Raw genomic sequence first — 15420 nt, 5'->3', positions numbered from 1 at the left:
TTATTTATTGCTGTGTTGTTGATATGCTTGGTTGGATTTGAGTTATTTCTGGTCTGTCACAGTAGCTCCTACTTCCTTTCCTGTGAGCATCAGAGAGCTCTGGGGTTTCCAAGGTGTAAAGGAAAAGTAAATAGAATGCCAGACTACAGTCTCCAATATCTGAAGTAATATTTTAAAACATTTCTAGAGAAACATTTAAGAAAGTTTAATTATGATTCAGTTACAATTTTTAGTTAAGATGTGGAGAGGATTTCCAGTATTTTTTATGCTGTTTTTATTTTTTGCATATCTTTGTGATATATAAATGGCTGTTAAGGTTTTCAGATGTTCTCTCTTAATTAAAGAATTATATGGAACAACATATAAACCAAAGTATGACATAGGCCTGGTCATAAAAATCATGTAAAGTCATCAAATGCAAAGTGTTTCTTAGTAAACTTCAGTTAAGTAACAGTAATTACTTTCTTTTTTTTGAAGATTTCGTGTTTTATTTTTCAATATGATGAAAAATGAATGTCTGCAGGACGCACGTAATTATTTTTCTCAGTGCTGGATTAGATTTTATTTTAATCTATTACATTCAGTGTTTAAATTTACAAATTAAACGTGGGAAAACAAAAGAAATTAAACCAATCAGGATAGTTAATAATTTCTGTAATCTAATTTGTTATGCAGCAAATGAAAATAAGTGTTTTATTAATTTTACAATAACAGTAAAATATATGCAAATAACTGAATAGAATTGTAGTTACTGAACTGAAAATTGCAAGAGTTTTTTAACATTACAAGAAACCAATTGTAGAATGTGCCTGATGTGTCCTTCTGTCACACCACAATGTCCATGTTTGTTTTTCCTGCTCTCAGTATCAGTTGCATTTGGATGATGGACAAATAATTACAGTGGTTGCCTTTCATTTCAAAAGTGTCCAAGCTAAGGGGCTGTCTTGGAGTAAACTTTTTGTCAATTATTCCCAGATTAATGTTGACAGCTATGGTTTATAGACACTTTCAGCAGGGTTTGGTTGCATAATCATTTCCATCAACATCAGAGTTGTATTTTGATTCCTGTTTGGAGCCACTGGAGATTCTCACACCATTTCATACATTCTGAATTCTTTGTCTGTAGCAGTCTGGATTGTTTATCTATCCTAATGTTGTATTATAAAAACAAATTTTACTTTGAATTTTTTTTCTAGAACTTCAAATGCATAGTTCTTTGACCATCTGTTCTTTGTTCTTTCCTTTTCTGCTAAACCTTTTGACATCAAAGAAAAGAAAATGCTGAAAAATGCTCCCTTTGAGATCTCTCTCAGCAGTGAAAGCAGCAGAAAAGCTGCCTCAATTGTCCTTTTGTGGGCAGATGATAGTTTAGAGTTTGGATCAGCTTCTTTCTGCAACCATCTCTCCTCTCAAGCTGAATATGAATGGAGAGCTCCAAAATACCCCCTTGAAGGGCATGGTAATTTCCTTGAGACTTTGTCCCCCAGCACAATGAATCCTTCACTGTGCTGGTGGCTCTGTAGTCAGGAGGAAGCTCTTGAAACCCAAGTGTGGCTCTGAACTCTTAGGAGGGGGCAGGGGGAAGAGCTCTGTGCATTTTCAGCCTTTTAAAGGATTTTTTTTCCCCTTTTGCTCAAGAGTGAACATAATGTACTTTGGTAGCTCTTTCTTTGCTTCCATTGTAATTTTTAGGTAGCAGGATGTTATCCAGGAATTCCAGATAAAGGATGGATGATATTTGACCTTGGTGTCCTGTACATGCAGTCTTGGTTTTCTGGAGCTGAGTGATAAACCAGAAGTTCTGCTCCACATTTCTGCTTTCCTCTCACTGAGATTTGTCATCTTTATTGGCTTTTTCCAAAAGTTCTTGTGAGATTGGAAAGAAGTTTTGGGAAGTAGAGTATATAAATGTTTGAATATTATCTTCAAAAGCAAGACAGCACTTCAGTTTTGGAGAATGCTTGGATCTTCTTCAGTGTCATGGGCATAAAGAATTGTCCTGTTCTGTGCAGCTAAGCTCACAACTCAGTCCTCAGGGACACTTTACATGATCAGTGCCTTGGCTTTTCAGCTGGAGACCCTTGGGATGTGAACCTCTAATGGAATCAGGCTTTTCCTATGGTCAGAATAATCTTAAAAATCTTCAAATGAACTGTTTCTTGCTCTAAAAGCTTTAATAGCCTGTTGGCTTTGATCAGAACTATTTTCTTCCAGTGTAGCAGAAGGGTTTTTTTATGTAGTTCTGGAGTCCTAGTTTGGAGGTATTCTTTGTTTTCTTAATGCCATGTCAATGTTGTGTAGGTCAAGGGAGCTGGGGAGACAGAGGGTTTGATACTCTAATTTTGCTACCTCGAGTATATTTTTTGGTGTTTCTTCTTTGGGTGTGATGGTACAGCCTTCAATCAAAGTGTGTTAAGAGGCATGAGGATTTTTTTAGATCTGTCTCACTGGGGAGAACATTGTGCCCCATTTCTCCTTTCATTGAGAGTGGCAAGAAACTTCAGCAGCATTGAGAAGAGAGGGGAAAATGCTTCCACTGCAGTCTGTGCCATGGCCTTCTGTGAAAATCCCTATAAGGATCAGGGGGAAAACTTCCCATCCTTTATAGGAATAGGTGGTGCAAGTAGTGAGGTACTTCAGAGCAGGGTGTTAGCTTGAGAAAGGTGTTGTTCCAGTACTAAGTATGGAAGAAATGGATTTTTTTTTTAACAAAACCACTGTTTATATAGATTAAGATGTCTGCAAAGCAGAGAGACTTTTTCACAAATAGTGTTTGGTCTTGTATTTCCCTTTCTTCCAGCTGAAGTGATTTTTCTTCTCAGATGGGCTCTCTGTGACACGAGAGAGACTAATTGAAAGACTAATTGAACTCTCTGTGTTTCCCATCTGCCACTGGGAAAAAAAAGAACAACAAAAATCATAAAACAGGCATTCAGCAAACTAGAGCTGCTCTTGTGGTGAACTGAGTGACTTTTTTTTGTAAGGAAAATAAATTGATGTGTGTTTTTACCTCTTGGCTGATTCACATTAGTACAAAAACTAGTTGCAGTTTGAGGGTACTTTCCTGTACTTCAGAGATTCGGGAGATAAATGATGCAATAATTTTGTCACTTTGATGAAATGATTTACTCCCACTGCTCACTAGAGGGTAGGCTTGGGATTTTAATAAGAGTGTTTTACAGTGATATTGCAGTAGATGCACTGCCCACAGCAGGCAGAAAAAGAAAAGGGAATATTACATCCATAAATATGAAACTGTATTTTTCATTATAAACTTTTTTTCTTGCAGAAGTGGAAAGGATTTTGTATGTGCTGTTTTTTTGTTCGCTTTTAGGCTATTGAACTTAGGTCTTTCACTGAAAGATTTTAGCATATCAGTTTATTGTGGATGCACAGTGAAATATGTTGGGTAATATGTTCTCTGATATTTAAGTAACAGAACAGCAAAATGAAAGCAATTCTAAGGTACATTGTTTTCTTTGGCATTAGAATCCTGGCTTAAAGAAAAAAATTTAGGAAGGTATATGTGTAGAATGACAGAAACTCTGCTGGCTAAATGAATATTTTAAGTTGTTTATAGGAGTAAGTATTTTGGACAATCAGAGTTTTGAGTGGTTTAATTGTGGTTGAAAAAACTTATAATGCAGCAATTGCTGTGTGCACATACTTAATTCACTCTTGGCACACTTGCAGGCAGATGCTTGTAGCATATTTATGTGGTCAAGTTTTCTGAGCAGTGCTCATGTTTATTTGGCTTTTGGTATTTTTGTCAACTTAGGAAAATATTGAGTGTATATATAACATATTGAAATGGAGGTTCTGCAAGAAAATTTGAACTAATTTTTAAGACTTAATTTTCTGTTGTGTTGAATAATACTGAAGATTCCGTTCTGCTCTAGCTGCAAACCTCAGAAATACTGAATTGTCATTCTCTGTTTTTTTTCACTTGAGACATGTTGAGTTAAAATGGCATCTTCTAGGGAGTGAGGATGAGTTAAAAATTCAAGTCTGTTGGTTAACTTGCATAGTTTGGGATGCCATAACTAATGAGGTTTACAGAGAATAGTTTGTCTTCTTATCCAAGTGTGTTTAATTTTTCATTGTTGGGGCACTGGAGTGCTGAGCCATCATTTCATGTATGTGGTTTATTCATTTTCCCTCTTTTGGGAAATTCAGAGACATTTATTTATTTATTATTTGCTTTGTCTGAAACTGTAGTGAGAGCAGTGTTGGGAAGGTGGTTTTGGTGTGGCCCAGAAAATGCTCAGTGTTGCAATGATTTCTGTTACAGAATTACTTGCATAATGTACTGAAGTCCATATTGACCTTGAGAAAGTTCCTTCTTCACCTGCATGTGGATTAAAGGAGATATTCTCATTCTGTGGTACTGTTGACATTGCAGTGGAAAGAGCAGGCTGTTGGCATAATATTGTCATTTTTCTTGGGCTGCTGTGGCTGTTCTTCCTGTAGTGTCTTTCAATTGTTGTCTAAGACAGGAAAGAATAAGAATTTTCTTGCACCTGAGAAGAGAGTAGTAATAATAACAATTTTCTTATTTGTCCTGCAGTTCCTCATGGATTCTATGTTGTATCCTCAACTGGGGCTGTTTCATTTGTTTTAGGAGTAAAAAGTCTCCACAGATTTGAAATAAATAAATAAATGACTTGTAATGGTACAGGTAGAAAATTATAGTGCTATAAAGTAAGCCTACTTTTCCTCTTTCACTGAGTGGTCTCATGTAATAATTTGGGGTTTTGCTGCTTTCTTTCTATGCAGTATGTCTGGCTGCAGTATATAGAGAATTCAATACAGTAATAGTATTTACATTTTTCACTATATGCTTTACAATGTTTGTGTGACTAAAACAGGAAAATCTTAGGAAGTTTGTTATATATTAAATAACAGAATATTTTGAAGTTGTATACAAAAAAAAGGCAGTAGATTCTGACAGTTTTAAGTTATTGTTCTGTATAATGCTAGGAATTTGCAAAAAGGTTTTCTGTAGAAAATAGAAATATTCAACAGAGCCTGTCTTTTAAAGGCAGTTCAGCTTAGTGGGGGTGTCTGTGTTTGGTTTGCACTATTGAATTGGGTGATATGTTTTTGTTTCCTTTTTTTTTTTTTAGATTTTGACTTCAGTGTTCCAGGATCAATGAAACTCCACAACCTGATCTCCAAACTAAAGAAATGGATCAAAATTCTGGAGGCCAAAACTAAGCAGCTTCCAAAGTTCTTCCTCATAGAGGAGAAGTGCCGCTTTCTAAGTAACTTCTCAGCTCAAACTGCGGAAGTAGAGATACCTGGAGAATTCCTCATGCCAAAGCCAACACATTACTACATCAAGATAGCAAGGTAACCTAAAAGTCCATTTTGGTAGCTGTAATTCAGAAAACAGAGAAGAAAATTAAAGCCCTCTCCATCCATCCATCCATCCATCTGGATCCATCCATCCACTCTGCAAAAGTAGATAGATATTTTATAGTAGATAGATATTTTATGTATGTGTATTAGATAGATAGTCAAGCTTTGGTGTAAGACCTTTTTAGTTTATCCTCCTTCAATCATTTTACATTTGATCACTAAACACCTGCGTTGTTCAGAGCATATTTAGTTTCCTTGTACCTTGCTGTAAGTTGAGATCTGTGCTTTTATTGTCACCGCTGGAGATGCTGTTGTTGAAAAGAGTTACAAAGCTCTCTCCAAATGCTCCTGGCAGGTTCATGCCCAGGGTGGAGATCGTGCAGAAGCACAACACAGCCGCTCGCAGGCTGTACATCCGCGGGCACAACGGGAAGATCTACCCCTACCTGGTGATGAACGACGCCTGCCTGACCGAGTCGCGCCGCGAGGAGCGCGTCCTGCAGCTGCTCCGCCTCCTCAACCCCTGCCTGGAGAAGAGGAAGGAGACCACCAAGAGGCATTTGTTCTTCACAGGTACTGCAAGGAGAGAGATCTGGATTGTTTTTAAATGCAAGTTGTGCTCTAAGGTTATGGTGGCTGGAGGTTTTGGAATATTCATAAGGTAAATTCACATCTGGCTGGGTGATTAGTCTTGTCTGGATCTGTAGCACCCCTCTGGGGGAGTGCAGCTGATTGCGTGGGGTCTGGGGTGCTTTTAGAAATGCTTATGTGCATTGCTTATGATATCAAGTGCACTTGTGAATATTTAAGGCAGAGATGCCCACTGGGCCTGTTGGTGTGGAAATGGGCACACATACTTCAACAACATTGAAGTACGGGAAATATAACAGGAAATACAACATTTAGAGACAACTGAAGAGGGACAGACCAAAACCTTTGCTCCCCAAGTTGTGATATACAAATATTGAATTTTTTTTACGTCTTCCACATAACACAGAAGAAATAATTTTTCTTTTTTCTGCTGAATTTCATCTAAACAAAGTATTACCCTCTTTCCTGAAGGTAAAGAAAAATAGGAAGAATGATGAGTGCTCAATTTTTTTTTGAAAATACCATCGATATTTCTGTTAAGATTAAAAAAACCCTACTGTAATTATTTTTACCTGAGCTTGTAAATTAGTTATGAGCACAGCATTAAAGTTTTCTGTCGATAGGCTCCAGTTGATTATCAGGGTTGTGTTTCAAGGGCTGGTGTGTCTGATGCACTCAGATTTGCTTTGCTCTCTGTGCCCCGCCCCCTGCGCAGTGCCGCGGGTGGTGGCGGTGTCCCCGCAGATGCGGCTGGTGGAGGACAACCCCTCCTCGCTGTCGCTGGTGGAGATCTACAAACAGCGCTGCGCCAAGAAGGGCATCGAGCACGACAACCCCATCTCCCGCTACTACGACCGGCTGGCCACGGTGCAGGCGCGGGGCACGCAGGCCAGTCACCAGGTACTGCAGCACGGGGTTAGCACAGGGTGTGCCCTGAGCACTGCACCCTGCCCTGGGCAATGCCAGCCAGGGCTGTGCCCTGAGCACTGCACCCTGCCCAGGGCAATGCCAGCCAGGGCTGTGCCCTGAGCACTGCACCATGCTGAGGGCTAATTCCATCCAGGGCTGTCCCCTGAGCACTGCACCCTGCCCTGGGCAATGCCAGCCAGGGCTGTCCCCTGAGCACTGCACCCTGCCCAGGGCAATTCCAGCCAGGGATGTCCCCTGAGCCCTGCACCCTGCCCTGCCCTGGGCAATGCCAGCCAGGGCTGTGCCCTGAGCCCTGCACCCTGCCCAGGGCAATGCCAGCCAGGGCTGTGCCCTGAGCACTGCACCCTACCCTGGGCAATTCCATCCCTGGGCAACTTCATCCATGGCTTTCCCCAGCACCCTGCCCTGGGCAATTTCATCCAGAGCTTTCCCCAGCACCCTGCCCTGTCCAATTTCATCCAAGGTTTCCCCTAGTACCTTGCCCTGCCCAATTTCATCCAAGGCTGTCTCCAGCACCCTGCCCTGGGCAATTTCATCCAGGGATTTCCCCAGCACCCTGCCCTGCCCAGTTTCATCCAAGGCTTTCCCCAGCATCCTGCCCTGCCCAATTTCATCCAGAGCTTTCCCCAGCACTCTGCTGTGCCTTGGCAAATTTTCCCCAGCACTTTTTCAGAATTTAGGAAGTTCATTATGTACTAAATAACGGAATATTTGAGGTTTAGAAAAGAGGTAGCAGATTTAAGTTATCGTTATATATAAAGCTAGGACTTTGCTAAAAGGTTTTCAACAGAAAATATAAGTAACTGAAAACAGGCAGGGTGCTGATTGATTTTTTTTTTCCTCTCGTGTATAGTGCTTTAAAAATAATTAATTGACAGCATGGGAAGCAGCATTTCTAATGTACATAAGCAGCTACAGCATGGTATGTGAGGCAGGCTTCCCATGTTCTTCTAATATTTCTCTTAAAATTGCCAGTGGATCCATTCATCTAAGCCAAACAGAAGCAGTTGGGCAATCTCACCTAATAAATGAAGTACTCAGAAAGAACAAAGCTCTTTCTGTAAACTCCACCAAATAACCAGTTGTGATATATTAGCTGGTTTTATGGTTTTTTTTTTCTTTTTAGTTAGGGTTAGTGCTAATTCATAGATAAAATGCCAGTCCCATTCCAAATGCAGCTATTAGAAAATACACAGTGAATATGTATTACAGACATAGTTTAAACAATTCTCAGACTTTCTTTGTTACAAAATAAAAATGGGAGTGCTATGTAACATTTGTTTCTATTTTCAGAATTCTTACATTTGAAACTTTAACACCCTTTAATTGAAGTCAACATGACTATCATGCTTCCTAGTGTAACAGAACAGATCCTTCTTTTTCTAACTAATTAGGCCTAGAATATGCTATAGTAATTAAATATTTTAGTATATATTTTTTTTTTGCTTTTCCTAAAACGAGACACAGCAATTAAGAGCAGATTGGTAGTTGCTTTAGAGCATTTAAAATGCCTTTTCCAAGTAACCCTTTTGCTGTGCAGGTTCTCAGAGACATCCTGAAGGAGGTGCAGAGTAACATGGTGCCTCGCAGCATGCTCAAGGAGTGGGCCCTGCACACCTTCCCCAACGCCACGGATTACTGGACCTTCAGGAAGATGTTCACCATCCAGTTAGCCCTCATTGGCTTTGCAGAATTCATCTTCCACTTGAACAGGCTCAACCCTGAGATGCTGCAGATTGCCCAGGTGTGCTTCAGTTTGCTCATTCTCTAGGCTTGGATCAGATGGGTATTTGCACTGTGCTTTTGAAATGAGCTGAAGTTCAACACAGATAATTAACAGTGCATTTCAGTTGGCTTTTTATTTCTGTGTGATAGCACATCCCTTAGGGAGCACTTTAACCTGCAGTCCCCGTGGACATCAACTCTGCCCTTTGTGGTGAGAGTTTAGAACTTTGTGAAATTGTTCTTAGATATTTGAACTCTTTATGTAAATGACTGATAAGTCTCTCTTTTTAGTCTTCTTTCAAATATATTGCTTTCAAAATACCTTTGTATTAAATCAATTAGCTGTAAGAAAAATAAAGTACAGAGCTTCATTCTCTTAAAGGGCTACATCTCTTTTCAAATACCATTCTCTTTTGACTGTAACCATCAAGCTACAACTCCTATTAATCATGATTTCTCTGTTTTAACCCAATATTTAAAATGATGTTTGCCACCTAAAAAAGAACAAAGGTGGTATTTATTAAATATTATTAAATTATTTATTAAATTATTGATCCCTCTATTAAGTGTTCAGCTTAATTTTCAGTTGTTTACCCACAGTGAACCTTGGACATTGAATATTGTCCCAGATGTGTCTATTGGCAGTGACTCCGTACAGATCAGGATCCAGAGGAATCTACTCCTTAAGTTTGGTATTACATGTATTTAGTAAGGGATTTGGACACAACATGTTGAGAGAAATACTTACCTTTGTGCATGCCATTATTTATAACTTTATCGCTCAAAAGTTATTTGGCTAAACAAATAAAACGCTTTTGAAGTACTGTTGAAACTCAGCATTAACAGACACAAAAACCCAACTACTTTTGGTTCCATGAATGAAAATCAGTTCCTTTAATTGCTTTTGTGCATGTCTGTGTTACTCCCAGGACACTGGCAAGCTCAACGTGGCGTACTTTCGCTTTGACATCAACGATGCCACGGGAGATCTGGACGCCAACCGCCCGGTGCCCTTCCGCCTCACCCCCAACATCTCGGAATTCCTCACCACCATTGGGGTGTCAGGGCCCCTCACTGCATCCATGATTGCAGTAGCTCGCTGCTTTGCACAGCCAAACTTCAAGGTTTGTATTTGACAATTTATAAACAAAACAGCGCTTTTATGGTGAAGGTAGGAACTGAATGAATGATGGTGCGGATTTGTTTTAAAATTTTACCCTGAGGTCATCACAAAGGCCAGCTAAAATGTTGGAAATGTTTGGAAATGTTTTATGTTATGTGTAAACATTTAATTTGACTCAGATTCAGCATAAAAGTTGGCTTTTGAAGCTTGAGACTTCTGGAGTTGGTAGATTAATACCAGTAACTCAACTCATTGATAAGAAAAAATAGGAAAGTATTTGTTGCAGGAATTTCTTTTTCATCCAAGGATAGAACCGGCCAATTTAACATATATGTGTATATATATTAGATACATATGTATGGATGTTGTAGTCAGTGTTCTTTCCTTGTGTACCAGAAAATAATATTCCCTGAGAGTGTAATGACTGCAAAAAAAAACCCTCCAGCTTTTCAAAGTGTTCCAAATCTTTGCCCAAGACTTGTGTGTGTGTGTGTTGTAGAAGCCATGAATTTAGTGGAGTAATTTAAAAATAGTATGTACACAACTGTATCTGTGTATCAATATCTCAATATATGTTATTAATTTCTGTAGGAGTCATTGTGTTGTGTTTTTGTAACAGAAACTTTTTATGAAAAGGAATACCTGGAGAGGAAATAATAAAATGTCTGGAAGCCAGACTCATCTTGAAAAGTATGAAATTGCAATGTGGCACCAAAAGTGTCGAAATGCTGTCGACTAAAATCTAGTTACAATTCTGTAATCTGATAGAACCTGAGCATTCTGTGGATTAAGTGCAATAATCTTGATTTTTCTTCTTCATATAGGTTGATGGCATCCTAAAAACTGTGCTGAGGGATGAGATCATTGCGTGGCACAAAAAAACCCAAGAGGACACCTCGTCTCCACTGTCAGCAGCTGGGCAGCCCGAGAACATGGACAGCCAGCAGCTGGTTTCTCTGGTGCAGAAAGCTGTCACTGCCATCATGACTCGCCTCCACAACCTGGCCCAGTTTGAGGGGGGGGAAAGCAAAGTCAACACCCTGGTGGCAGCTGCAAACAGCCTGGACAACCTCTGCAGGATGGACCCTGCCTGGCACCCCTGGCTGTGACGCGAAGCTTTCAATAGTTTGAGGGGGGATTTTGTTGTTTTTGTTGGTTTTGGGGTTTTTTTGTTGTTGTTTTTATTTCCTCCTGTTGCTTGTGGTGTGAGCCATATTTTGTGTTAAGAAAATGTGAAAAAAGCTTTCCAGACAGCAGCTTACCTGTCACACTGCGTTTTGTTGGTTTTCATTCTAGCTGTGTTTACAGTAGTATGGTGTTTTTTACTGGTTTTAATTTCATGAGGAGACGTTTCCTCCTGTTCATGCAGTTGATATGCAACAGCAGCTTTTGCAAATAGATTAAAATGAAGAGAGAAAAATAATATACAGAAAAATCTAATTTTATGATGAAGACTATGAAATTAGCATTGTTAGATTTAGAGTCTGCCATTCCTAATAACTTGCAGTATATGAATTTTTTATACAATAGTAATTACTAAAAAAAAAAGAAAAATACAGTAATCCCAGTTACTGAGTTTTCCTCTGTGAAATTTTACTTAATCACTCTCTTCATATTGCCAAATTGAAGGCACAGGTAAATGCTCTTAACTTTTAAGTTTGCTTCAAATTTACATGAGCAATTGCTTTGTACAGACAATTTTATACCAAATGTTATAGAGGTGAGATTTTGTTAGGCACTGAGAAAATGATGATCAAATTGTGCTGACTTTTCCTGGAGCACAAGCTATGTACAGTAAAAGTGTAAACCATTTAGAGTATTTGGTTTAGTTGTGGACAGTGTTTGGGGGGAAGTTTATAAAAGGATGGAAAAAGTCATCCTTTGATATCTGTCTTTGTCTGTAATAGAGAAAAAATGAAAACTTATCAAGTTCTCTTTCCTGTTTAGAATTATAGTAGCTTCTTTAGAATGAACCTGTTCCTTTGTAATTTAAGAAGAGCAGTTTAATGTTTTACTTGTCTTTCTGTTGTGTTAGCATTTTTATAAAACTTCAGTGTTGAGAATGTTAAATTTGTACAGAGTGATTTTTTTCCAAATAAATATTTTATAAAACTCTCTGTGGTATTAATTTCATTTATAATATTTTTAATATCCTATGAGTATGATTTTGCTTCATTGTATGATGGATGAAACAAGCATGGCCCTTCATTCCCATGCTTGGTGCTCCTTTTGTATCAAAGAGAATTTTGCTCAATGGCACTATGTAGAAGGGGAAGCTCAAATAAATGAGTGCCAAGGACTCTATAAGGATTTGGAAAACTTCCCTTTTTTTTTTTTTTTTTTTTTTTTTTTTTTGCAAAGAATGACTTCCTTATCAAAATCATGTTGGCAAGAATAATCTGCTTATAAAACAGCACTTCCTGCATGTGTCACAACACGCTCTGTCTGCAGTCATTCACAACTGAGCTCAGTGCTTTCATGACTTGAAGGGAATTGTTGTCTTCCCTTTATTGAAGATTGTAATATTTGCAGCTGTGAAATACAGCACATACTGCACAGAGGAGATGCAGGATCATTTCTAATTTGCACATCTTGGCTATGTCTGAGAGATGACAGCATTCCCTGACAGGAAGTCATCAGATAATTGAGCCACTTTTCTTTCCATGATAGAAATCTTAATGGGAAAATGTGAATGTGACTTAAGAGACAAACTTTGTTATCTTTAGATTCGTGACATCTCTCTTGTTCTTGGCATGACCTCAGATATACTCCTGAAAGAAGACTTGGGGTGTGAGAGAGTTATTTATTATATTTAGCAGAGAGTTACTTTAATGAGCTCCCTGATGGTGTTAGTGTGCAGATGTTAATACCTGCTTCTCTTTCATGATCATCTGCTATGGATGCACTCAATTTGTGAGAAGGCTTACACAGTCTTAACCCAGAGTTTCACCACCAGCTCCAGGAGATAAATCTGAAAGCTTTTAGTTATACATGAGCATTCTTCAGGGCCTGGGGAGTATCTGACATCTCTTGTATCAGCAGCAGCTGTCCATTAGCAGGAGAGTGGTTTGACAAAGTACAGGGTAGGAAGTTCCTGATTATCTTCACCAACATGTGACATCTATCTGAGCTGCATTTAATTTTTTATGACTGTAGATAAGGGTTGCTTCTGTCTTGTTAGAGATCCATGCTCAGAATGCATCTTGCTGAGCAGATACTTGAAAGTGAACTACATTAAATGTCAATTCACTCTAAGTATTCCCTTCAAGGTTTCTTCCCTCAGATTAGATACTACACAAAAAAAGCCTGTGTCATTACTCAGTAAAATCAAAACACTCAAGAGGTCAAATTTAAAATTCTCTCTGAAATTTGTGTGTATGAGCATTATGCCATTCTGAAAATTCCTCCTGTTGTGTTTGTTTTTTAACCTCTGTAGTTATGGACAGATTTCACCAGATCTTCATGAGGGTAACTAGTCACAAGCCCTTGACACCAAAGTTGTGCCAACAATAATTCTGTATAAAATACATGTTGCTAGGCTTTGGCACATTTACCTGTGTTGGTGTGAATTGGGCACTCTGGGAGGTCACTCAAGGCACAGAAATACAAATAACTAAGAAGCAAGTTTGGCATGAAAACCTGGGTACAAATGTAAGCTGTGGAGATTATATGGAGAATAAATAGTTGTCAGGTTTCTCAAATTACAGTTTTGTCTCCTGACTCTTGTAATAGTGTTAGACTCTGTCTTTATTAGATGATGCTGCTGCAATTTAACTTTTTATTATTACACTCTGCTCTCAAGTAGATGATCAGAACTTGTTTGCTTGAGTGAATTGTACTCTGAAACAAAAGCCTTTAACAGGAGTTGAGTCTTTGAGTCCACCCTCTGAAGTGGTGTGTGCCACTTTCCTCTCCTGTAATTGGGCTGTCCAAGAATTGTCAGGTACAGAGTGAGCAAGGGATTAGTTATTACTGGAAGATGATGACTCAAAGCCTTTCAGAGCAGACAATGAAAGCTCTGTTTCATAATGGCAGTCGAATAAAGTTGCTTTTAAGGCTCTGATCTGTTTCAAATATGATGTATGAAATGTTCCTTTGTGGTGTAGAAGCCTATTCAGAGAGAAGATTTCACACTCACAGGAGCTTTTAATCAGCTCAGTCTGGGTGCATTTCACATTCAAGAGGTTCAAGAGAGTACATGTGAAACAACTGGTGACTTGTATGTGGTTTATCATCATCATCCCTTGTCTGTGACAGGCCTCACTGTCCCTGTGTGCATGAGCTGTGAGCCAAAGGGCAGAGTCACCTCACCTGGGACCTCCTAAACCAGGGCTCAAGGTGCTGAAATGCAGAAAAAAGAAAAAGAGGAAGTCTGTGAAATTGTTCACTTAGACTTTTATCTCTTCACTTTGGCTTTTTCATCTTTAAATGAGCATTGCCTTTCCCTGAGAGCTCCAAGCATGGGTTGTGCTCCCTCTCTGCCTTGAAACTTCTCCCTCCCCTGTTATAATCCAGTGCTTTACTCTGAGAAATCTTTTTATTTCTTCCAGTTCCTCCCAGGAAACCTCACATTGCTCCAGGATTGGAGCATCCTGGTTTCATCTGGGACCCCTCAGCTGCTTGGGAGCTCCTGGGACTGCATCTCCCCCGTTCCTGGGGGACCCCATGGTGATCTCTGCCAGCCCTGGGAGACAAATCCTGGGGAGGAGAAGGGAAGGAGGGAAGGGATGGCAGATGGGCACCATTCTGTGCTGCCCCTGCCCTTCTCCAAGGGGAGGGACTGAGTGGAATCCACTGCAAAACCAGGGAATTTTAGGCAGGGAAGCAGAAGTGGCAAAGCTGAGCCTGGTGAAACAGGAAAGAAAGAGGCTGCCCTAAGATTTGTTTCTTTGTTTCCCCTTAAGAATGGAGTTTCATGTTAATTGCCAACAAATGGAGTGGAGTCCCCCAGCCCAGACTGATTGGCTGAGGACAATGAGCAGCCTGGTAAATGTTTTCTGCTGGGTTACCTTGCTCTGATGGCCGGGTCTGGCTCACTCAGGGCTCAGGAACTCATCTGGGAGGCTGGTAAGAGACCTTTTGGTGTTACAAAATGCGTTTTATTTGTTTGTTTGTTTTGTTGGAGGTGTTTTTGTCCTTTGGTGATGCTTTTCACTCTGACTCCACTGGAGGACTGCATGTGGTTAACAGAGTCTTTGAGAATCCCTCTTGAGTGAGCTGTAAAACCCGTGCTGACCTTGTCCAGCCTTGCAGGATCCTGTGATGCTGCCTGTGAGAAATGAGGTGGCACAGTTGGCTGTGGCTGTGCTTCCAAGGGAGAAGCACTAACCAGGGTGGGCACCTCTCCCTGGCCCCTGTTTGGCAGTGAGGCCTGGGCAGAATCAGTTCATTCATTTCTCATTGTGCTCAGCAGCACAAACCTCGTTAGAGCTTTGTATGAACTCTTATCTTGCCATTTAATCCACAATGCCTGGATTTCTTGGAAGAAAGCACTGAACTGTCACAGAAACCAGCTGTCATAACAAAGCACTGGTAAAAGCCCACTTCCAATCCACCTGGTTCTTGTGCTGAGCATGCTGTAGACATTTGGTATATTTGGAGGTGCTGTTAGCTTTGACTTGTTGTTAAATTCATGTGCTCCACACCCTAATACTGGGCTTCACTTGCTGCCTGCAGCCTGATTTTATTTG

At 39.8% G+C, this 15420-nt stretch overlaps 1 protein-coding gene across 3 annotated transcripts in view; it reads left to right on the top strand.

The window, feature by feature from the left end:
- TRRAP (transformation/transcription domain associated protein) overlaps nucleotides 1-11845 on the top strand; it is a 75963-nt gene extending 64118 nt beyond the window's left edge. For all 3 annotated transcript variants that reach the window (XM_071444038.1, XM_071444036.1, XM_071444037.1), the window contains 6 exons: nucleotides 5127-5352; nucleotides 5717-5934; nucleotides 6668-6852; nucleotides 8423-8626; nucleotides 9537-9731; nucleotides 10555-11845. In XM_071444038.1, the coding sequence (XP_071300139.1) occupies nucleotides 5127-5352; nucleotides 5717-5934; nucleotides 6668-6852; nucleotides 8423-8626; nucleotides 9537-9731; nucleotides 10555-10839 (1313 nt within the window). In that variant the 3' untranslated portion in view covers nucleotides 10840-11845. The remainder of the gene's footprint in view (nucleotides 1-5126; nucleotides 5353-5716; nucleotides 5935-6667; nucleotides 6853-8422; nucleotides 8627-9536; nucleotides 9732-10554) is intronic.
- Nucleotides 11846-15420: the final 3575 nt, after the last annotated feature.

Source organism: Agelaius tricolor, unplaced genomic scaffold, assembly GCF_023055355.1.
Source record: "Agelaius tricolor isolate 1412-34295 unplaced genomic scaffold, bAgeTri1.0.p SCAF_19, whole genome shotgun sequence".
In the NCBI taxonomy this organism is placed as follows: Eukaryota; Metazoa; Chordata; class Aves; order Passeriformes; family Icteridae; genus Agelaius; species Agelaius tricolor.
This window is presented reverse-complemented; position numbering and strand designations above follow the sequence as displayed.